The sequence below is a fragment of the Protopterus annectens genome, chromosome 17.part0 (genome assembly GCF_019279795.1).
Source record: "Protopterus annectens isolate FY-2018-M chromosome 17.part0, PAN1.0, whole genome shotgun sequence".
Taxonomy (NCBI): Eukaryota; Metazoa; Chordata; order Ceratodontiformes; family Protopteridae; genus Protopterus; species Protopterus annectens.
In genome coordinates, this window is record NC_056751.1 from 355,728,728 (window position 1) to 355,752,942 (window position 24,215).

At 43.2% G+C, this 24,215-nt stretch overlaps 1 protein-coding gene across 1 annotated transcript in view; it reads left to right on the forward strand.

Annotated features, from left to right (window-relative positions):
- LOC122791697 overlaps positions 1–24,215 on the forward strand; it is a 1,032,604-nt gene that overhangs the window by 980,363 nt on the left and 28,026 nt on the right. Inside the window, exon 12 of the mRNA XM_044059589.1 lies at positions 20,153–20,305. Within this exon, the coding sequence (XP_043915524.1) occupies positions 20,153–20,305 (153 nt within the window). The remainder of the gene's footprint in view (positions 1–20,152; positions 20,306–24,215) is intronic.

The window sequence follows — 24,215 nt, forward strand, 5'->3', positions numbered from 1 at the left end:
AAGGCTCGGTCCTTTCCTGTCTCTCCACTCAAGTTTAAGACTAGGAGAATCAGATGAGAAAACAACCAAGAAGCTAGCAAGCCTACCCTAAGATCAGGCCTGGAGGATCCCAACACCGGGAACTCAGCAGGGAGCAGCTATGACTCAGGCATGCACCTCCATACCCCTCCCCCACTCCAATCCAGGCCACTCCTGCTGCTGCTACAAGACTGGGAGGGGCAAACTCTCCCTATTTGTAAACAACTTTGTAGATATCACCGAAGACAAGTGGGTTCTCAGCATCATAGGTCAAGATACAGAATGCAATTCTCTTCTCCCCAAGGTTCACAGGTGTACCATTAGTCGAAAAGGGCAGCTTCAGATAGCACAGGTACAAATTCAGGCTCTGTGGAGACAAGGTTGTATAGAACATGTCCCTTCTAAAATCATTGGGACAGCATTTTACTTCAGGTTATTCCTTACTACAAAAAAAGAAGGGTCATAGAGGCCCATTCTAGATCTTTCAAAACTAAACAAGTTTCTAATTCTCCCAAAATTCATAATGCGTACTTTCCAAAACCTCCTCCCAAAGATACCCACCCAGGTGGCTATTGGCGTCCTGGATGTGAAAAATGCCTACCTCCATATCTCTGTTGCAAAGGAACACAGGATATGGCTTTACTTTAAGGCAGGGGGAGTTCATTATCAATTCTTTGCCTTTCTCTTTTGTTTGTCTACTGCTTCCAGAGTTTTCAACAAATGTATGGCTCTAGGAATTGCCTTCTACAGGACAAAGGCTGCCCATATCTACCATTAGCTGGGTGACTACCTCATTAAAGCAAACACAGCGGAGGAGCTTAAACAATCATCTATAGATGACCATGCAATGCTTGACCAAATTCCTGCTACCAGAGTAATTTCCTAGGAGCAATTTGGACTCTCAATTACAGAAAACCTCAGAACAATGTGTGATGCATCAGGAATTTAAGAGAGACAGACAACGACTCAGGGTTCTGGGATGTATGGCTTATTACATTCTAATAATACTCTTGGCCAAGCTGCATATGAGCAAATGACAGTGGTACCTAAAAAGTGTGTGATGCTAACAACAACATTCCTTACATTTCAGGGTAATTCTGCTCTCCTGTTTCAAGAAGGAAATGGCATGCAATCTAAACACAGGATCCCTTTCACTGTTTAAGCAGGGCATCAGGTGCTAAAACTGACTCTTCAGACCTTGCATGGGGCGCCCACTCAGGAGAAATGAAGGTGGAAGGCAGGAAGGACAATTTACTCCTAAAAAAGTATATCAACCTAAAAGAGATGATGGCTGTTCACAGAGGCCTTGTGGCATTTAAACAAAGTTGTACACAAGGCACTCTACTGGTAAAGAAAGTCAGCACCAACTGGGGTTGGGGTATGCACTTCTATCCCCCTGTGCTACATGTCCATGCTTCTTTGGGTGCTGGCACAGGAGATGGGAATGTACCTTCTCGATCAATACCTACCAACAGCAGAAAGCAGTTAAGCGGATCACCTGTGAAGATCAATGATAGACACAAGTGGATGCTGAAAAGGTTAGTATTTCAAAGAAGGACAGGCAAATGGGGTGTGCAAGAAGCAGGACTGTTTGGCTTGAAGGAGAATGGCCTGATCATCAGATTTGCTCAAGGGCCTCATCTGACAGGGCCTGGTGGACAGATGTCTTTTCCTTCCCTTGGGCAGGTCTCTTTTTCTAAGCCTTCCCTGCCCTACCCCTTATAGCCAGAGTACTCCAAAAAAATAGGAAGGACAGGCTGAGGGTAATACTGACAGCACCCCTCTGACCCAGATAGCATTTATTCTCAATGCTCTTCAGCATGGCCAAGGAAAAACCTTGGATGCTGCCACTGGAGTTGGACCTCCTCACTCGGAACAGGAGAACCACCATACACCCCTACTTGACTACACTGAATCTTGACAAGATGGATGATATTTCTCATTCCTGCCAAATTGTCATTTGACAAGGACATATTAGTAAACTGAAAAGAGGCCAGAAGACCAGCACTAGAAATTCATACACCTCAAAATGGAAAAGATTCTACCTCTAATACTTAACTAAGGAGCAGCAACCCTTCCAAGCTAAATTGCCCCTTGTCTTATCTTACCTTTAGAATTATACTCCAAAAGGCTTTACTTCTTCTCTATTAAAATACATGCCTTGGCCAGTTCAGCCTGCCTGCCTATGCACCCACTTCTCTATTCTCAAAGCTATTTATTAAAGGTATAATTGATGTCAGGCCCTTAGAGAACCTTCCTCCCTTCTAGGACTTGAATTACATTCTAGACAAACTGACTTTACCACCCTTTGAGCTTGCCGTCTCTGCTGATCTTAAATGCACCACCTAGAAAACTGCCCTCTTGGTGGCCCTCACATCAGGTTAAAAGAGTTGCAACACTCATTTAGTGATACATTTTTAATCTACTTTAAGACAGTTTCCTTGCAAACTAACTGTTCATTTATGCTCAAGGTAGTTTCTGAACATAGGGGGAACATAGGGGGAACTAAAGGGAGCATAGACTACTAGACTGGTACAGAAAAAGACCTACTTATCTGATGCCATCTATATGAGGGCCCTCAACTGCTAATTTTACATGTTAAAATACTTAAAAAAGAGTCCTTGTAGAAACAAATATTTTCCAAAACTGAGGGCATTGCAGATACGGTATTACTGAGGGACACACAGGACACAGATGGAGCAGAACTCCAGGTTTCCAGACATTCTTTTAAAATGTGGTTATGATGCATTAGATAGGTTGTCTGCAGACACATTTGGCTGAGGACCCAGGCACTTTCTGACCAAGTTAATTTCAAACTCTTGAATGGCCCGTTGGATAAAGAATTCTTGTTTGGGCCTCCAACACAGTAATATTTCAAGAAATTAGGTAATAAAGGAAAGCAAATAAAAACTGTGAAAGAATTTTATTTGTCTACAACCCCAACATAATAGAAATTATTCTTCTAAGCCATGGCCTCTGCATCCTAGGCAAGGTAAGAGGATGCTTTCCTTATCAAAAGACCTAGACAGTCCAGGAGATGGCAAATTGAAAAACATCCTAGACCTGAGACGTCTGAAGACTCTGTCCCCCCAAGGGAGCAGCTGTGACTATACACAGCTAACCCCCCTCCCCCCTCCACAACAACCTCCCATCCCCATCCCACTAGCACGAAGACTCTCTTTCTAAATCATTGGAAACTCATTACTTCATATCAGCGGGTAATGAACATCATAGAAAAAGCCTGCTTCATTCATTTCAGAGAAAGGCCTCTTCTCAAGGATACCAAAGCTTCCAAAAGACCAATCCCCCCCTTGTAAGAACACTTGCAACAGACATTCATTCAACCAGCCCCTACTGGGGAAGGATCAACAGGGTTCTACTTCAGGATTTTTCCAGTTCCAAGAAAGGAAGGAACTTGAAGGCCAGTTTTAGACCTCTCAAAGTTAAGCAATTTCCTAGACATTCCCAAATTGAAAATGCTGCCTCTTCAAAAACTGCTGCCTGTGATTTTTTCAGGAGCCTGTATGGTCAATGTAGATCCTAAGGATGCCTATAGCAAAAGAACGTTTACTATTGAAACCTGGAAACTGCATAGGTCGACTGGTCACATGGTCGACCCAAAATCCTGAATCCGGAACGGCAAAATTCCAGCCAGGTTGAAATTGAATACATTGGCACCTGTAGTTCTATGTATTCAACATAGCAGGAGGTGACGCACAATGACATTCCATAGTCTGCTGCACCCCCCCTGCCCATATCTCCTGCATCTTATATATACCAACTCCGAGATCGCACTACAGTGAGGAAATGGGCTAATTCCTTCTTCCTCATTGAACCGTGATCTTGGTGCACAATGACGAACTTAGATACTTGAACTATACTACCCATTCTCTGTAGTGTAGTCGATGTATTTTGAGTTGGAATTCTCCCCATTGGAAAACTGCCTTTCGACTGCATGCCGGTCAATAGCAATGGCTTTGGGTATTCAATAGTAAACCACAAAAGAACATAGTGTATACCTTCAATTCATAGCAACAGTTCTGCATGACCAGTTCTATGCTTTATCATTTGGTTTATCCACTGCACTTAGAGTTTTCACCAAATGTCTAGCCCCAGTTATAACACATTGAAGAATACTAGTAGTGCACATTTATCCCTATCTGGATGATTGTCTTATTCGGGGAAAAAAACATCCTGCAACTACAAACAGCCTTACAGGCTACGATGGACTGCTTTCAGAAGGTAGACCTCACTCTCAATTTCTGCAAGTCCCAACTTTAGCCCCAGACGAGAATACTCATTGTGGGTGCTATGATAGACTATTCAGAAAGCCTTCTTACCCCAAGACAATGTGTCATTAATGACAGACTACCTTCTCAGCTTTCTGTCAAGGAAGACAGTCTGTCACAGCAAGGGAATTCCTAAGGGCCTTGGGGTTCATGACATCATGCATCCTTTTGATCCCATGGCAAAATTACACATGAGGAAACTTCAATGGCTCCTGAAAAACAATTGCGAACAACACTCTCAAACCCTAGCAACCTTGCTGGCTCTTCTATCATGCTTAAAAAGAGAAATTCTTTGGTGGATAGACACCATCAAACTGAATCCAGGTGCTCATTTCTCTGTACCACAGACTGACAAGACCATAACCCAATACAGTTCTGAAGTAGCCTGGGGAGCTCACTTAGGACCCATAAAGGTGCAAGGTGTTTGCACCCCAGTCCAAAGAAAACTTCACATTAATTAGAAGAAGTTGATGTAATTTTTTTCTAGTGATGAAAGCCTTTCAGAGCAAACTATCCCCAGGAGCACTGCAAATTTGGGCAGACAATACCACACTTATGTGGTACATAAGCAAGCAAGGGGCATTGCAATAAAGATTTGGCTGCTGGCACAGCAATTGCAATTGACACTTATAACATCCTACATTCCAGGCCAGAACAACACCTTGGTAGATTCTTTGATTTGGGGACATTATAGACCCCAACAAATTGATGCTAAAAAGAGAAATTTTCTGCATGACATCCATCAGTGGGGACACCCCAGTATAAGCCATTTTGCATTGCACCAAAACAGATGGCTTCAAAGGTTCTGCTCAAAAACCCAACACACAGGGACATGGAAAGCAGGCATCTTCTCATTCAAATGGACAGAACTCTTTCAGTAGGCTTTCCCACCATTTCCCTTTATTTCCAGAGTACTGATCAAGGTGAGGTCAGATGGGTCATGATACCCATAGCCCTGTTCTGTGCAAGGCAAAATTGGTTCTCTCTCTTCTTGATACTCAGTGAGGGGAGATGTTATATTCACCCACAATTGATAGACCTACTCATCCGGATAAAGGGGTGTGTCATTCATCCTCACCTGAGCACCTTCAAACAAACAGCTTGGAGGATTGGTTTCTGACCCAAATACTGAAGCCTGTTCTACAAAACTGCTATCAGTTCTGAGAGAGACAAGCAGAGTGAGTACAAGAAAAATCATACTCCTCAAAATGGAAATGTTTTTCTCTTTAGTGCAAGGAGAAGGACATTAACCCTTCACTGGCAGACATAAACATAGTCTTAAATTACTCATCAGGACTATTTCACAAAGAACTTTCTTATTCCAGTATTAAGGTACATGTTTCAGCTATGTCTGCTTACTTTACCTGCTCCTCTATTCTCACCCCCACTTGAAACCTTTCCTTAAAAAAGTTCATATGTCCTGGAACCCCCACAGGAGAGACTCAGTTTGTACCTGGAATTTAAACTATATCTTAGAAAACTTACATTACCACATTTTGGACCAGTTGTTTCTGATTCCCGTAAAGTTGTTCACTTGGAAGACTGCCTTGCTCATAGCCATCACATCAACCAGTTGAGTCTCAGTGCTACAAGACTTGATGTGCAAGGAACCCTTCACTGTGTCACACAGGGACAGGGTAACCCTTACAGTTAATCCCTCCTTTATGTCCAAAGTAGTGACAGAGCTCTCCTTGTGTCAAGGTATTCATTTGTCAGTATTCTTCCCTAACCCACAGAGTAAAACACAAGAAATCTAGCACTCCCTGAATATGCACTGACTGATCAGATATTACCTGTACAGGACAAAACCCCCCAACAGAGCAGAATAACTACTAGTAGCATTTGCAGAAGTAGAAGAAGGCAGACCCATTTCAAACAGACTATCTCTAAGTGGATATCCAACTGCTTTAACTTCAGTTATGCTCAGTATGGCAAACCAGTACCTGTCCATGTTAGGGCCCACTCCACCAGAAACAGTTTAGCCACCATTGCCTTTCTTAAAGGTATGCCTACACAGGCTACTGTGGAAGCTGTCACATGGACATCTGTCCACACCTTCACTAAACATTACCATTTAGCCACTGTCTCCAGAGTGAGGGCAGGATTTGATACTGCCATCCTACATAACCTGCTTTCCCAAAGGCCAACAGACAGCCTGCCTCCCCCCAACTCATAGATTTGGGAGTCCTCCCAAGGATCAGTACTTCAACATTTACTACAAAGAACATAGTACGGTTGTGTCACAATTACACCATAATTGTAGATGTTTGAGTAAAACAGTGTTGCAGTGCACATTCCCACACTCCTACCCCTCTGTCCACTGCTTTCTCATGGCCTCCCCACTCTTTACATGGGGAAAGGGGAGGAATGCAATTCAGATAAACAATTCTTATCTAGTGTCATCCCCTGCTTTTACTTGTAACACATAGTTGATACCTTCTTCTATTCCTGTCCAAAAAATCTTGAAATCTGGAAGGGTCATGCTGTCCTCAGGCATCAGACTGATGTTCACTGTCTAAAAAGACATAAAGATAGCTCTGATGGACACTCTTCTAATATCCACACATCTGAGTGTTGGTCATTGGATGTCCATTGGCTAGAGATGATAAAAAGATTGTGGAAATCAGGTTCATTCCAGCCTTCTGCATGGCAGGAAGACACAAGGATCAGTACTGCAACATTGATCTACTCAAATATCTACAGTTATGGTAAGTGTGACACAACTGTATTTTATCACCCTCTTTCCCATTGTCATTAATAACCCTATTATGTATTTATACCCCTTAAGATCCCTTCTTCATAACCTCACAAAAATAATTTTGAAGTCATATTCCTTTCTTCTTTTAGTATTTTTTCACCATCTTCTCCATTTCGTTTTCTACACTCCTCTAGTTCCTTAAACTCACAAATAAATGTCTTCATGTCCCTCTCTCCTCTTTATAACTCCAGCAGATCCCTTGCACTCATTTTAGTATTTATGGAGACACTTCCATGCAAGCATTCTGAATTGTCTAGCTTTGGTGTTGTATTTTGATATATTTGCAAATCTGAAGTAGTTTACTTTATTTGGTCTTTAACCTGTGGGATACCGGATCCAAGCCGGCAACTTTACTAGCATCTGCTCCGAGCTCCAAGCTCCTGCCCTTACCATAATACACCTCCACTACTTTCTAACCCCCAGATCTCATTTGCCATGAATAGCTTATGCATCGTGATCTCTAGAGCTCCAGATTTTCAGTGGGCAAAAACTTTAAAATCTCTCTTTTTTTTCTTAAAAAAATTTTAGATAGTGATAGAGTAGGTTCCCCTTTCACCTCCCCTCGCTTGTTGCATCGAGTTTCATAGTTTTAGAGTAGTTAGCTTAGTTAGAGTAGTTGTGTGTATTTTTTGCTTCCCCCCCCCCCCCGAGTATGTTCTGTGTGTGAGTGTGGTGAGTCGGTGTTCTCAGCAAGAAAGAAATAACATTTTCTTTTTTGGTTGTTCTTTCTTCTGACAGTATGGCTGACAAGCCTATTTTCAAAGGATGCAGTGAGTGTGGCCATAAGTTATCCCCTGTGGATGGCCACACTCTGTGTGTTACATCCTTGGGTGTGGCCTATCTGAGCACAGACTGCACTATATGCACGGAGTTCAACCCGTGCGCCGTTACAGACAGGAAGGCCAAGTTGGCCCTGAAAGGCCTTCTTCCCCCTTCTGAGACTGTTGCCTCATCTTCGGCTTCGGTCACAGTGGCTGCTCTGGCCGCCTCTCCTTCTTCTCTTCCCCTGGCTTCTTCTCCCTCCCAGGCTGGGACTCAACCTCCTGTGCAAAACCCTCTGGAAGCAGAGCGGAAAAGGGGCAGAGAGAAGGAGAGAGATTTGAAGTCGAGGGAAAAGCATAAGAGGTCTTCGGACCTCCCTTCACCAGTCAAAACTTTAAGGATCCATGACTCCCCTCTGCTCCGATCGCTGAGGTTCTCCCCAGTGCCGGAGGAGACATGCTCAGCTTCTAGGGCCTCGGTGCCCCGACCCGCAAGGTCGGAGTCCGTGGCCTCATCGAGGTCCACCCGGTCTTTGTCTGAGGTCAATATGGATAAAATGATGAGGTTCATCCGTACTCAGATCCAGGTGGGGGTCTTGCCAGCCCCTTCTCCCTCAGGACAGGTGAGCTCGCTTCCTATTTCCAGCCGATATCTTTTTCTCCGATCCGTCCATCAGGTTCAGAATATTCGGATCCGAGGATGCTTTAGTCAGGGAGTCGGTGCCGATGGTACCTGCTTCCTCGATGCTGACAGCTGCCTGGAGCATGTCAGATCCGACCAGCTTGGATCCGAGCCACTGTCGGAGCCGGAGCTTGGGTGTCAGATCCGAGGGAGTGGAACTTTTTTCATCGGCTCCACCTTTGTCAGCCAAGTTCCCTCCCTCGGAGCTCTGTCCACTTCGGGCTCAGCTCCGATTCTCTTGTCGGACCCGGGAAGACCAGCCTCCTTATTGGTTTCTCAGGAGGTTCATTCTCCTTCGACGTTCGATGTGGTAGAAAAAGTTCACTCTGCTGGATCGAGACCCCTGACTGCCCCCTCGGACTCCAGCCAGACCCCTCGTTTCATTCTGCTGTCACCATCATTTTACCAGAGGGACAGCCCATGCTCAAGGAGCCTCAGATGGTTCCCCTGATGAACAAGTGGCTTGCGAGTTCCCCCCGGAGAGCCCCAGCGGAGAGGTGCCTCGCAAGCATACGTGCAAGAGGAGGCATTTGGACTCCCCCGAGTCCCTCACAGAGAATACGGACTTGGATGATGGAGAAGGTTCCCCTAGGTCACCTCCCAAGGATGTCTCCTTTGGAGATATCATGGAAATCCTGTGCCAACGGGGAGGTTGGTTTGCCCCCAAACCTTCCTCTGACAAGTCTGTGTTCCTGGAGGCTTTCGGCATGTGCCCATCTACTTCCTGGGTGTCCTTTGGTGGACCTGGTCACCTCACAGGCATGGAAGGAGCCAGACACCATGGAACGAATTCCAGAAAGACCCGACAAAATTTTGAGTCCCCCCACAAACAGGCCAGCATGGAACAAGGCCTCCCCTGTAGACACTATGGTGGTAGCAGCAGCCACAGAGAAGGAACTTGCCCAGGAGAGTTCCTCGGTTCATCCTCCTGACTGAGAGTCATGGATGATGGACCACCAAGGGAAGTGGGTTTACGCTTCAGGTACCTTTTCAATTAGGGCGCTGAACTACCTGGCCCATGTCACTAGACTCCATCGCAACCTGGTAAAGGAGCTGGAGGAGTCTCCCCCTAAGTCCATGTCGCAGGAGGACAGGGTCTTATTCTACGCAAGGATGGCCACTTTGAAATCAGTCTCCAACATGTCCATGCGGCTCCTTTCACATGCTACTGAAGGAGTGGCTAGGGCAGCTGGGTCCTGCGTGTCCATGAGGCTCAACGCCTGGCTCAGACTATGTCAATTGTCTGAACCTTTCAAGGCGTCCTTTGCCAGTGCCCCTTATGATGGCTCTACTCTCTTTGGTAAGACCATCAAAGAGACATTAGTCCAGTGTAAAAGGGACGGGAAGACACTGTCTGCCATTGGGATACGCTTCTCGAACCCTCAGAGGTCCTTTTCCCAGAACCAGAGAGGGCAAAAGAAGATGTGGTTCTGGAAGTCACAGTATTCCTGGGACACTCAGCGCTCTTCTTCCCCCAGAGGTAAAGGGGGACAGAATGGATGCTGGCCCAAAAGCAGAAAGGGGCCAAAGAATTTTGGGTCTTGAGAAGCTTTCTCGGACAGACCCAGGGAGAAACCCTGAGGGGTGACCTGACTGCTCTACTCTGGAGGCAGTCAGGGGATGACTGTCCTTGCACCTAGCGGTATGGGAATCCATAACATCAGACCGCTGGTTGCTCCAGATCATATCCAGAGGATACTCTATACCCTTTGTGGGTCCTCCCAAATCTCCCAAACACCTCTCAAATGTACCAACCACACAAAGGGAGGCAGAAGCACAGGAAATTTCCAAGCTGCTAGAAAAATGAGCCATCAAAACCATCCCCCCAGATCAGTCCGGATCGGGCTTCTACTCCAGGTTCTTTTTGGTGCCAAAGAAAATGGGGGACTTAAGGCCTATTCTGGACTTTTCTACCCTGAACCTGTCAGTTGGCAAAGAGAAGTTCCGGATGGTCACACTACAGTCCATCATGCAGTACCTGCAAGAGAGCGACTGGATGTGCTCGTTAGACCTCCAGGATGCTTACTATCACATAAAGATACACAGAAACTCCAAAAGGTTTCTCTGCTTCCGGCTAGGAGTCAGTCATTACCAATTTCAAGCCCTACTCTTTGGTCTCACCACAGCCCCCAGGGGGTTCACCAACATGATAGCGGTGGTAGCGGCTCACCTGAGGCTTCAGGGGATTCGGGAATATTCGTACCTGGAGGATTGGCTCCTCACTGCTCCCACCAGGCGTTTACTCTCCCAAACCAGGGATTATTTCCTGATTCTTGCCCTGCATTTGTGGATCACAATCAATGCATCCAAATCACTCCTGGATCCTATACAGGTGATAGACTACACTGGCGCCAGGATAGATACTCTACAGTGCAAAATCTTCCTAACCGCGGAGAGAGTACAAAACCTGAGGATGCATGTCTCCCTGATCTACCACTCTCATCTCCCAATGGTGGAATCAGTGTTGAGGGACTTAGGCTCGATGGCAGTGACCATAACTCTTCTCCCGTGTGCCCAGTTACACATGAGATTTCTACAGTGGACTCTAGCTGTGCAATGGTCCCTGTTGGAACTACCATTGGCATATCCAGTTCAACTCAGTCGAGTCTGTTGGTCATCCCTCATATGGTGAATGTGTTCTCAGGACATTTTGGAGGGACGACCCTTTGTTCCAGCCCCGGCCCAAGCCACAGTGACCACAGACACCTCCCAACTTGGGGGGGGGCATTGTTCGGGCAGGACAATTCAAGGCCTATGGTCTCCTGTAGAGACCAGCTTGCACATAAATGTCCTAGAGATGAGGGCGGGCCTTCTAGCATTGCAGGCCCTTCATACCTTTCTTCCTCCGGGAATGATTGCAATTCAGTCAGACAACATGTCAGTGGTCTGGTGTATCAACAAACAGGGAGGGACCAGATCTTACCCCCTTAGTCGCAAGGCCATGAGAGTGCCCATTCCCACAATCTCCACCAGTCGCTTTCTCATCACAACGCACATTCCGGGATGGTCCAACATCCTAGCGGACAGGCTAAGCCAGTCTATTCTAATGCCTTACGAGTGGTCTCTGTATTTTTCAGTAGCGGAACAGATCTTTCGTGAGTGGAGTCAACCTTGCTGCGATATCTTTGCATCTCCTTCCAATGCAAAGTGCAGCAAGTTTTTTTGCTCTGAAGCCCTTGCTGGGGGAATCCCCCAGAGATGCTCTAGTTCATGCTTGACCTCCTGGTCTTCTGTATGCTTACCCACTAGTACCTCATATTCCAAGGTTTCTACAGAAAGCTAGTTGACTGGAGAGCAAAGTGATCCACATTGCCCCGTTTTGGCCTCGCCAGGTATAATTTACCTTCCTTTGGTCTCACCTTCTGGCTCCGACTTGGATCCTGGATCCCATTCTGGATCTGATTTCACACCCTTTGGGGGTGCCTCATCTAAATCTGGACAGTTTGAAGCTCACAACTTGGCTGCTCCAGTTTTCATGATTGCTAAGACTCCTGGACTGTCCTCCTGAGTTAGATCTATTCTGGTGGCTGCTCATAAGTCATCAAACAGGAAGGTTTATCGCAGCAAGTGGAAACATTTTTCCTTTTGGGCCTCTCAAAGGAGTTTAGACCCCTTCACGGCTCCTATTTCCGCCATTCTTGATTTTCTAGCAGATGTATTTCAACATGGAGCGAATTCTTCTACAGTTAAGATTCAGTTGATTGCCATTTCTCATTTTCATGTGGCCGAGAATTCTGCCTCTTTAGCCTTCTCCAGGCTGTGTAAAGCCTTTATTAAAGGCACCTTTTTGTTACTTCCCCCCGGTCAAGGATCCTGTTCCCCCTTGGAACCTTACTATGGTTCTTCAAGCTTTGGTCTCTCCACCTTTCGAGCCTGCTGTGACAGTAGATCTGAACTATTTATCTTGGAAAAAAGCTTTTCTGGTGGCTATTACTTCTGCCAAAAGGGTTTCAGAACTACAGGTCTTGTCCATCAAAGTTCTTTATATGATTTTTCATAAAGACAGGGTTTCCCTTTGGTCCAATCCATCCTTTCTTCCTAAGGTGGCATCACCAGTCAATATAAATCAGACCATCAGTTTGCCTGTGTTCTTTCCTAATTTTACTAACAAGATGGAATACAAACTCCACTTGTTGGATGTTCATAGACAGTTACAATTCTATTTACACAGGACAAAAAATTTCCGTAAATCTGATCAATCGTTTGTATCCTTCTATAAACCCTTTTTGGAGGAACCTATCTCCAAGGTCACTATTGCTAGATGGATTTCTTCATATATTCTTCAGGTCTATAAGGACATAGGCATGTCTCCTCCAGGTCAGGTGAGAGCTCATTCCATTAGATCGATGGCTACGTCTGCAGCTTTCTGGTCTAGTGTATCTTTGGATGATATTTGTTCTGCAGCTACTTGGTCCTCATCTCATACATTTATTTCTCATTACAAATTGGATTTAACTTCCAGAAGAAGAGCATCCTTTGGTTCCTCAGTGCTCCAGAATATCCTTCCATGAGGACCTCCCAGGAGTTTAGTAGCTGGGGACTCTGTCCCACAGGTTGAAGACCAAGTGAAGTAAACTACTTCAGATAAAGAAGTTATGTACTCACCATAACATTCCATCTGAGTAGTTCTACTTCATTTGTCTTCAACCATCCTCCCTCCTTCACCCGGACCTTGGCAGATGAACAGTCTACATGCTGCAGTTGTAGGTCACAAGTATTTTTTCAGGTCGGGTTATCAGTATAAGGTTCAGCAAACTCGATCTCAGGGTTGGAAGGTAGTGGAAGTGAATTATGGGTAAGGGGAGGAGCATGGAGCTCGGAGCAGATGCTAGTAAAGTTGCCAGCTCGGATCCGATACGGATCCGGTATCCCACAGGTTGAAGACAAACGAAGTAGAACTATTCAGATGGAATGTTATGGTGAGTACATAACTTCTTTTTTCTTTGCATTCCTTATCAGTTTGTTTGAAACATTCTTCTTTCTCTCACAATAGCTTATGCTTCTCATCCTCTTTTTCTTTCTCTCCTTTCAGCCACCTTTCCCTTTCTTTATTAAGCTTTTATCCCTTTTCCCCTTCCCTTCTTCTGGTCTCTATTTCTTGTACTATTTCTGGCATAGCTGTACTTTCTTTTATTTTTTGCTCATTCTAGCCCATCTGGCTTTAAGTACTTGATATTCCAATTGTAATGTTTCTTTAAAATGAAGTTCTTCCTGTAGCTCTTCCCAAAATGTAAGTCTTTCCCCAAACAGTAGCTGCTCCCAGTGCATTATTTTACTTTGTGTTGCCTTCCAACTCTAGATACTATTTATCTTGTCTTAGGCCCCCTGTTTCTACTATTCTTTCTCCCCAGACTTCCATATCTTTCATTTTCCATTTTCCACCAAGTCATTTCTGTTTTTTCATCCGTTCTAATTACCATCCCCTCACTGGCCCTTCAGTTAACAATGAAGTAATATTTCTTCTTGTTTGCCAACAAACTTATTTTAATCATTCTTTTCCAGTCTACATATATTTTATATCTACCAGTCTTAAAATGTTTGCTGTCAGACATGCTTGTAAACATTTTTTTAGATCTGGAACCCCTAGCCCACCCTTTTCTTTTATATCTGTCATTCTGTCCAAAGTCACTATTGGATGTTCCACATCCCACATAAAGTCAATACATGTTTGCTTCATTTTTTTTTCAATGTCATTGTGTTTGGGAGTCTCTAAGTAGCTTGCTTGCATGCTTGTATTGTGGTATTATACAAATCTGCAACATCTGCACTTTCTGATCTAGATCCATATGTTAATAGTTTTCCATTTTTGTATTTGCTGTTTGTTTTTTTAAATAAACTTTTTTATGAGGATTTTTTACTGTCTTCTCTGTCTGATTACCTATTCATATTCTGATGTACTTTATTTGATCAACCCATATTCCCTCTTCCATTCCACTCAGATTTTCCCTTTTCTTGTCACCAGAACAGCCTTCATATTTTCTTTATTTATCTTGTATCCTGATGTTTTTCCAAATTCTCACAAGATTCTCCATACCTTTTCCCTATCTTCCTCATAATTTGTCATAGTTACCAGTATATTGTCCTCATAAAGTGTTATTTTCTTTCTTCCTCCTTCACTTAAATTCTCTCATCTCCAGTCTTCTTATACTTTCTGCAAACATCTCTAAATATATTGCGAACAAGAGCTGAGATAGTGGGCACTCCTGTTGCATGCATCTCCCAACTTAACTTTCTCTGACAATCTAGCCATTATTTTGCTGCTGCCCCCTATATAATTGTCTTATGATTAGCCTTGTTCCTGGAAAGCCCCATTTTTGTTCCTTCTTGAACAAATATTCCTATCTCACTCTATCAAAAGCTTTTTGGCACCAAATGAATCTACAGCTGTTTTTCCCCTTATTCTGCATTTCTTGCATAATCAAAAATGTTTTTATTAAGCTATCCACTTTTCTGCCTCCTCCCACAAGTCATAGGTTCATAGGTAGGTACTAGGCTATCAGCGCTAGGGCCTATACTAGCCTAGCCAAAAAGGTACCCTGGCTTTCGCCACCCAAGAAAATTATTTTCCTGTGCCCCTGTCGAGCAGAGCCACAGAGGTGATCCCCAGGGTGAATTTCCTGTTTCCTATCCAATCATCAAGATTTTTCTTGAAGAATGCTAATGAGGAGCTTTGTTTGACATTGATAGGTAGTTTGTTCCAGACTATGGGAAGTCTCTGGGACAGGAATCTATCCGTCCAGCACGTTCTGTTTATTGTGGTGACAAGGTTTAGGTCCCTAGAGTGTGTAGCTCGGATGGATTGGGATTTCTTTAAGTGGAGCATGTCCAACAGCTCTGGGTTTGACATAGCTTTGTCTGTTAGGCAGAGATCGCCTCTGAGTAGGCGATATGTGACAGGGTAAAGCTGGAGCTTTTTGATACGGTCTGCATAGGGCAGCTGTTTGAGACCAGTAATCCTCTTTGTGAGGTATTTCTGCAGCCTTTCCAGTTGTTGTAAATGTCTTGTGAGGTACATAACAAAAGGGGCGCTGTACTCTATAATGGGTCTAATGTGTGACGAGTAGAGGGGAACAATGACCTCTTTTTTCCTGGATAAGAAACCTTTGTGATAAGGTGTGCCACATAGAAGAATTTCCTGACTACTGTGGTGATGTGATTATCAAAGGAGAGACTACTGTCCACTGTGTCCCAAGGTCTCTTATCACACTTTCGATGTTAAGTAAACTAGCACCTATGTGATAGCTCATGGGTACAGTGTTTTTACCAAAGGGGATGACAGTGCACTTTTTGGCACTGAGCTTGAGGCCATGACTTTGACACCAGGCATCTGTCTCAGTAAGGCCCTTTTGTAGGATGTCCACATCATTACGAGTTTCAATTATGACTCCTAGTTTGCAGTCATCTGTGAACTTCGTTAGCCAAAGACCTTTTGTGTTAGCCTGTACTTCAGAAAAGCAGATACCAAACAGGAGAGGTCCCAGGACCGAACCCTGTGGTACTCCACTTGTCACTGATCTGAAGTCAGATTTGGAGTCTGCTACTTTCACAGTGTGGGTTCTGTCAGTGAGCCAGTTGGCAACCCATCTTGTGACATAGGGATTTATACCTAGTTTAGTGAGTTTATCTGTAATTCCAAAGTGGGGGATGGTGTCAAAAGCCTTGGCGAGATCTAGATATGCTGTGTGAACCACCTTAACCTCGTCTACGGCTTTGGTGACTGTTTTAAAGAAGCCTGTTAGGTTTAGGATACATGATCTGCCTTTTATAAACCTGAACTGGGTGGGGTCCAGAGTTTGGAGATTACCAATGTCTTTGTTTATAGGTTCCATGATGATACGTTCCATGGCCTTGCAGACCAGGCTCATTAGGCTAATGGGGCAGTAGTTCCCGGGGTCCATGGTGTCTCCCTCTTTGTGGAGTGGGATAACCGTCGCTGTGCACCATTCAGTGGGCACAAAGCCTGAGGTGAGGCTATGATTGAACATGGTGCTTAGGTGGGGTGACAGTTCATTCTGTAGTTCATGTAGAACACAGCCTGGGATGTTGTTTGAAGAATGTGTTTTTTACCTGTGCAGCTGTTATTACAGAAACTTTACATTCTTCCGGTATAGAGATGGGCCCTTTAGGGGGTGAGAGGGGGGTAAAGTTGCACTGAACCTATCTGCCAGGATGTTGGCAATATCAGTTGGTTCTGTATATTTAGTGCCATTGTGCTGTAACTCAGAGCAGATCTGAGTGTTGCCATTGAGATTCTTGACATAGCTATAGAATGCTTTGTGGTTGTCTTTAGAATCAGTGGTGATTTTGTTTTCGTGACTAGCTTTGGAGGATTTTATGAGGGATCTCACCTTCTTACTGAGGCTGACCAGGGAGTTCCTCCAATCATGTGATTTTACTCTTTTTTGCAAGTTTCTTTCTTCTGTTGTAAAGTTTGTTTATGGCAGGGGATCACCAGACTGGCTTCCTTTTTTTGGAGGATAGCATCTTGGTTCTGTTAGGGATAGCACGATCCATGCACTCGTGTAAGTGCTTATAAAGTGCATTTGTGTAGGATTCAGCAGTCGTACCTCTATTGTCTGTCTGCATTGGGAGTCGTGAAGTTTGCCACTTCTGTCTTAAGAAGCATGAAGTTGGCTTTGGAGAAATGTTTTATGGTAGTTTCCCTAATGGCGGGTGGGGGCGGGATGTGGATATCAAGGGTGATTAGCTTATGGTCAGATCTGACCAACGAGGAGTTGACTTCAGGTGCGGAACACCGGTCACTCATGTTGGTAATGACTAGGTCTAGGATATTATTGCCCCTGGTGGGGGTGTGGATAAGTTGATCCAGGGCATTGGAGTTTATGAATTCCAGAAAGCGTTGATCTAAGGAGTTGGTACACGATTAGTTTTCCCAGTTAATGGTGGGGTAGTTGAAGTAGCCCATTATTAGGGTGTTTGGTTGAACCCTAATATTTTCCAGTACATCAAGAAAAGAGGAGTGGGAATCCTGGGGCATGGTGGGCGATCTGTAGCAATCTATAATTTGGATTGCAGTTTTGCCCAGAGTTAGTTGCACTTGGATAACTTCGGATGCATTATGCTGAGCAACTAGCCTAGAGGTGTGGATATCCTTAATGAATATGAACACACCTCCGCCTTTGGTGTTTCGGTCCAGTTTACATGGCCGAAAAGTGTGATATGAGTTATAGTTTGGTAGTGCAGGGGTGCTCTCTGGAGCCTTGAACCAGGTCTCAGTCACTGCACAGATATCGATGTTCTTCATTTTAAGGAGTGCCTCGAGTGAGTGCATTTTGAGATTTAGACTTCTAGCATTGAGTAGCATTACCCTCAGTTTTTGCTTGCCTGTTCCTGTTATGGTGGTGAATTTGTTATTTGAACCTTGCCTAAAAAAGGCACTATAGGGGCAGCAAGAGCCCTAGCCAGTATCCGGAATCCCAAGGACAACAGGTGCAGGCCATCTGTGGCAAAGCATCGTGGTCTATCGACCATGTCATCCCAAGCAGACAGATACTGGATCCCCTTAGAATGACACCAGAAGCTTAGCCAATTGTTGAAGTCAATCATTTTGTCCTTGTGCTGTGGTATCATTCTGGGTGATGTCAGAATGCTACTCAGGGCTAGGGTCATACCTGCCTGGGCTACGAGATCGGAGAGCTCTTCCATGTTTCTTTTCATGTAGTCCAGGGAGGTACATCTCGGGTCATTCACATCAGTATGGACAATGACAGAGTCATATTTGTACTTGTTGTGGAGTGACCTGAGTGCGTGGTGGATCCTGGCACCCAACAGGCAGCTGACAGTAACCTTCTCCTTGTTTAGCCTGGTGAGTGGGACATCAGTGTGCCTGACTTATAGAGTCACCTATGACTAGTGTGTTGGGTACGTTGTTTTGCCTTATTGGCTGTGGTTGAGTGGCACACTGAGTCTGTGGGCTATGTGTCATCTGAGTTGTGTTGGGGGATGGAGGTTGGTTTCGTTTCTGCTTTAGAGGTCTCTGTTGCTTAGACAGATTATTATTGAGAGCCTCCGTGAATGTTTTTGTGTTACTGGATTTTGGTGGTGTAGATTTAATGAGAGTGTCTGTGTACATGAGGCAATTTCTGCATTGCCTCAAGATGCCCAGATTCATCAGATAGAGCTGTTAAGGTTCATTAAGACAGGACAGTGGATTAGAAGTATGTTTCCTTCTGTCATGCTAAGGATGTTGTGGCTGCAACCAAGGACAAGGTGGAATACTGCAGAGTATTTCTTCAACAAATGCTAACAAGCCTTTGGCCATTAGGGTCAAAGGGGGTTTAGCTGATTTCTCTGCTTGCTTCAGAAGCACTTCCAATGCAAACGTGCCACACCAAACCATCACTGCACATCTTCCCCAAACTCTGTAGTCTGGTCCCCCATTTCAGGAGAAAAGTAGGCTTCTTCTGCCTTACCTCAATGTAATGTTGGAATACCACCTAGAACTCTGTCCAGGTATTCCATCCACTGCAAAAAAATTCTCAAGAGCTATCACCTGCTGTTTGATGAAGAGAGTTCTTCAGCAGATATATTGATCACACCCTTATTTACTTTGGATTCTGACCATTTCACCTGTTCCCTGATATTACAACAGGAGTTTCCGAACTAATGAGTAAGTGTAAAATCTGTTATCCTTGCAATATAGTGTATTTTCTTGTATGTGCAACTCTGAGCAGAGTCAACAACTGAGAACAGATGGGGTGCACATGGGTGAAAAGGACATGCAAATGGACTTAAGATTCAACTTTGCAAAATGGTGCTAGAAGGAAGTAAAGTGTTCTATCCAGTGCAGACAGTCCACTTAAAGATAATTTGATGTAGAGGATATTCACTTATCTATAATTTCCTTGCATTTCTTGTCTGTTTCTCAGTGGCAGTATTGTAAGGGATAGTTTGTAAGGCAGCCTTGATATGAGATAATACAGGCAATTTGTAGTTATCTAAAAATATTTTTTATAGTTTCTAATAACAAGTTGCATTGCATTGCATTACAGGACTGTTAGAGGACACTTCATTGGGAATCTTAAAAAAAGATATATTTTTTTATTTGTCTGTTGTCTTAATGAGATTATACTCCATGTTACAACAAATAATCTTCATGAAGGATGAGCTGGCAGTCAGCACAGTGGATTAAGGCTATGAGCTGTTAACATGATGCTTCCCATAGTCCATAGTTTGATTATCTAACCCCCCCATTAGCCTACTGTGTAACTTTGACCAAGGTACTTATCCAGACAGTGATTTGGGACAATTGGGAAATCAGGCTAACTACCACAGCTGTCTCTTGGACACATGCTTAGTAGCTTCCTGTGAACCTATTAACCTATTTCTTAATGACTGCCATTTTCCAGACTTTAACAGATGATTATTTACTTTCAAGTGTTGAACTATTTTTTAGTTGCAGTTTATAAAAAAATTAAGTCTGCTGCTTGATTATAAACTATCTTGTCAATGAATATGGGTAACTTAAAAGGTATTTTATTCAGCTTAAGAAATTGAGTAATTAAATTGCACTTGTTTATTAAGGATGTTTTTGTGCGTGATAACATGTTTACAAAATACATTCTTTACTATACTTACAATATTTTTATATTTTAAAATATTCTTTTGTATATCTGTAAATTAGAAAAATTAATGAAACTGTCACTGGAAGAGTTGCGGGAATTTCTACAAGAGAAAATATCAGGTACCTTGAACTATGAAGATGATACTATCATTGAACAATTGCAGCTGTCCATGACAGAACTACGCAAGGTGAAACTTGACCTCCCCCCACCAGGTAGGCTACATGTTTTGTAGTACAGAATAAGTTAGCAGCAACACCAGAATTAGTGCTGTCTTTCTAAATTAACAGAAGAGAGCAAACTGCATATTCCAATAAGTAATGGTTGCCTTTTAGAATTTTCATTTCTGGTTATTATCTTCAAATAAAACTACTAATAATATTTTTGCCTGAAAGTGGATATTAGAACATAAGAAGTGCCTTACTGTCTTTGAAAAAGCTGGTGGGCACTTAGAGCATAAATGAGCCTTCATTATCAGATGACCTGCAAGGATAAGGAAATTTTAATGTCCCAGAAGACATTTACAGTTGAAAGACAGAAAAGCTAAATACTTGCATACAATTGCTACATCTCATCCTGTTTTTCAGTTCACAGATGTCCACTATGAGTGGTTATTCTTAGCAGTTTGTTTCCTCTTGCAAGTATTCATTTGAAGCACATAAAACGTATCTCCCCTCACATTCTCATCATTTCATCTTCTCATTTGACATTCATTGCAGTTTGCATTCCAGTGGTCTCTGTTTGTGTTCAGAATTTATCACTGGTTACTGATTATGTTCATTAGTTCAAAAATGTCTTTACCAAAACAGTCTTTTACTTCAGAAGACTGAATGTGAAAATCATCAGTCAGAAAATATCAAATAGAAGAGACTAAAAGTACAAAAATAAAATAATATCAAGCAAGGCCAAATATGTTTACAAGAAGGAAAAAACAGCAGAAGAAGTGCATCTAGTTCAGTAGTGTTTATTTATATCATTTGTTCTTCTTTGTGTATATATACTGCTGTATGTTTGCTGTTGCTATTTGTCCTAGGTCATAACTAAAACTGTACAGTGTTTAGGACTAGCTCATTTACCCACTTAATACAGACAATAAATAAAGTCCCAGAGTCCTGTAAACAAAGGGAAACGGTGTCTCACACAAACTTCAGTAATTTCTCCTGGGGAAGGAATTAATGCCCACAGCACATAGATGCTTTCAGATAAACTCTGTTTTTCCCTGGATTGCTTTGTAGGAAGATGTCCAGTGTTCATAGGTATAATCCAAAGCAGGTCTTACTGCAGCACATTACTCAGAGCCATTGTTCCAGACACAATTCCACCTCTAAAGGAGGCCAGCTTCTTCAAGTTGCTAGGGCTATAGACACCTCTCTTTTCCTCGCCTTAGTTATATAATTAACCTACTAAAGAGCTATTAACCAAACCATGCCAGAATCTGCCGTGCCTAATACATAATGGTACCTAACTAGTGAATACAGCAGTTCTACTTACAGCATACATTCACAATATTTACATCATTTTTAAAAGCAATAGTTCTATTTATAGCATTTATTCACACTGTTTACATCATTTTGAGATACCATTCTGGTGCAAACCACCATGTAAGTATATGTATCTTTGTGTGTGTGTGTGTGTGTGTGTGTGTGTGTGTGTGTGTGTGTGTGTGTGTGTGTGTGTGCGGGTAAAACAAATTTGGGGCCACAACGTTGCAACAAACAAAACATATGAGAATATGGTTATTCACCAAGCAAAGTAAAATATAACAAAATCATGAAGCAACATTTACTTTAAGCCATTTATTCTCAGAATTTGTTACAGCATGGTTCCCTTCAAACTAAATAAAAGACTTTAAGCTTCCTTTAGATATAAGAAAGGAACTTGAGGTTTTGAGCTGAAATGGAAGACATAGAGGGTTGCAGCCCTGGCTTTGACTCAGATGACCCAAGTTTGAATGGCAACTCAGGCACTAGAAGGGCGAGGTGGGAGAAGGAGGTACTGAGCAGTTAGTGCCAACTCACCCATTCTCTTAGACACAGTGGTAGTCTCCTGGCCAACTGGAACTTCACAGATCTCAAAGGCCATTGACCAGGGTAACATTCGCTTGGCTCTCCCAAACCAGAAAAGTTAGCCCTAATAGATATGTGTGTGTGTGTCTGGGACCACGTGCACATTATGAGAAGGGCTGAGGCTTGCCCTGCAGACACACAGGTGCTCATGTCAGCCAGCAGTGGGGTGGGGTTAGGGACTTAAAGCAGAAAAGCCTGATGAATGCCTGTATGATGACTCCTACAGTCATCTGTCACCTCTCAGAGAATGAATCGGGAAAGGCTGTTGCCAATGAGGAATGAATGAACCAGATCACAAGGGTGAAGGGGTGAATGTCAGCAGGTAGTAGGACACCAAAAGAATGCTTAAGCTTTCCATAAAAAAGGAATATGCATTACCGTAAAGAAGCAGAGTGACACCAAACACTGCCTAACATACCATACATACTTGAAATAACCAAGGATATGGATTAGTACATTATCGTTTCATTCTTGATTGACAGCCTTTTACACATATTTGTTGACTGTTGCCCTTTAGCATCTGGACTAGTCCTACATAATATACACATTATTTTCAGATTTGTCTGGCTCTTCACTGAAACAACCAGAGCTTTCCTAAGAAGGTTGGCCTCTTCATGTAAGAAAAAGTATACAGAGCTAATGTGTTACACACGAGTCTGTTTCTAGAGGTCGTAGCTCAACTGACTGTGTTTCATATGGTCACAGAAAAAGGTTTTGAATTTCCAAAGCTACGATCTGTTAAAATTTTAAATTAATGTGTATTGGGGGGTGGGGTTGGCCTCCCTGTATCCTCCATATGAGTAGGTGTTACCCAGTACATGCCCACACTAATGATGGATATCAACTCAGAGATTGCACAAAGTGGATAGCCCATCAAGGCTAAGCTTTCCACCATTTACAAATACAGTATGCTTGTGGTCACCGGCATTTCTGTTCGCAGCCATATGAAACATGGGCTGATGAGCCCTGACCACTCTCATTACAAATATATATTTTTTAAAGTTGCAAACAATCTGTTTGCCATTTAAGACGATCATTTGGTAGATATCAGTTTAACTTTACTAGAAAATAGAGATGCAGAATACCATACAGTACTGATTTTCAGTTGTACAAGAGCACTTCAGTCAGAAAAATAGTCTTTAGTCAAATCTCTTTGTATGCTTTCCTTCACACAGTTGATGTGCTAGGTTGTGAAATTCTGCCACCATCTGCCTGCTTGCTGTATCTGGATATGCAATGTTTGGGTTTACTCTTCATTCTGAGTGTTGTGTATCATATATTCTTTTGGATCTACCTCTTGCATAAAGGAGTATGAGAAGAGGACTAAGTATGCCCTCCTCTGGATTCCTCAGTGATGTAAGCAATGAGTTCTTCAAATGAATGTTGTGACATATGTCAGTGAAAACAACCCCCTATTGGGCTTAAAATGATTGATGAGGATTTAGACTGTCAAGCCATTTATCTGTCCATCCATCCACAATCCCTTTTCCCATTTTTGCACATGGGGTCTTGGTGTCACTTCAACAGTGACAAACATCTAGAGCCAAGGTTTACACCGCTGGGTGGCTAGCCGGCCGCTCTAAATCTTCCACACTACACACTCACATGCACACTCACACCTATGGCCAATTTAGACTGTCTAGTTCACCTATTATATGCCTTTGGAATGTGGGAGGAAACCGGAGCACCCAGAGGAAACCCACATGAACACAGGGAGGACATGCAGACTTCACACAGAAGGCAACAGAGCTGAGGATCGAACCAGGGAACCTCTTGCTGTGAGATAACAACACTATCTGCTGTGCCACTGTGCCAGCCATGTCATTATTCAAAAAGTAAAAATTAATGGTAGAAAATAGTAAAACATATGTTTCAAGAGTCTTATATTGCCTTGGCTGGACATATCTGTTCCATCTGATATAGTGTCATCATTAAAGTGTAGTTGTCATATTTGCAGATGCATCATTGTGTCTAGTGGATTAAGTATCACAATGCATATGTATCCTTCTCAAACCTTATTCATTCTTTTATTAAACCACAGCTGAAATAAATTTGGTGT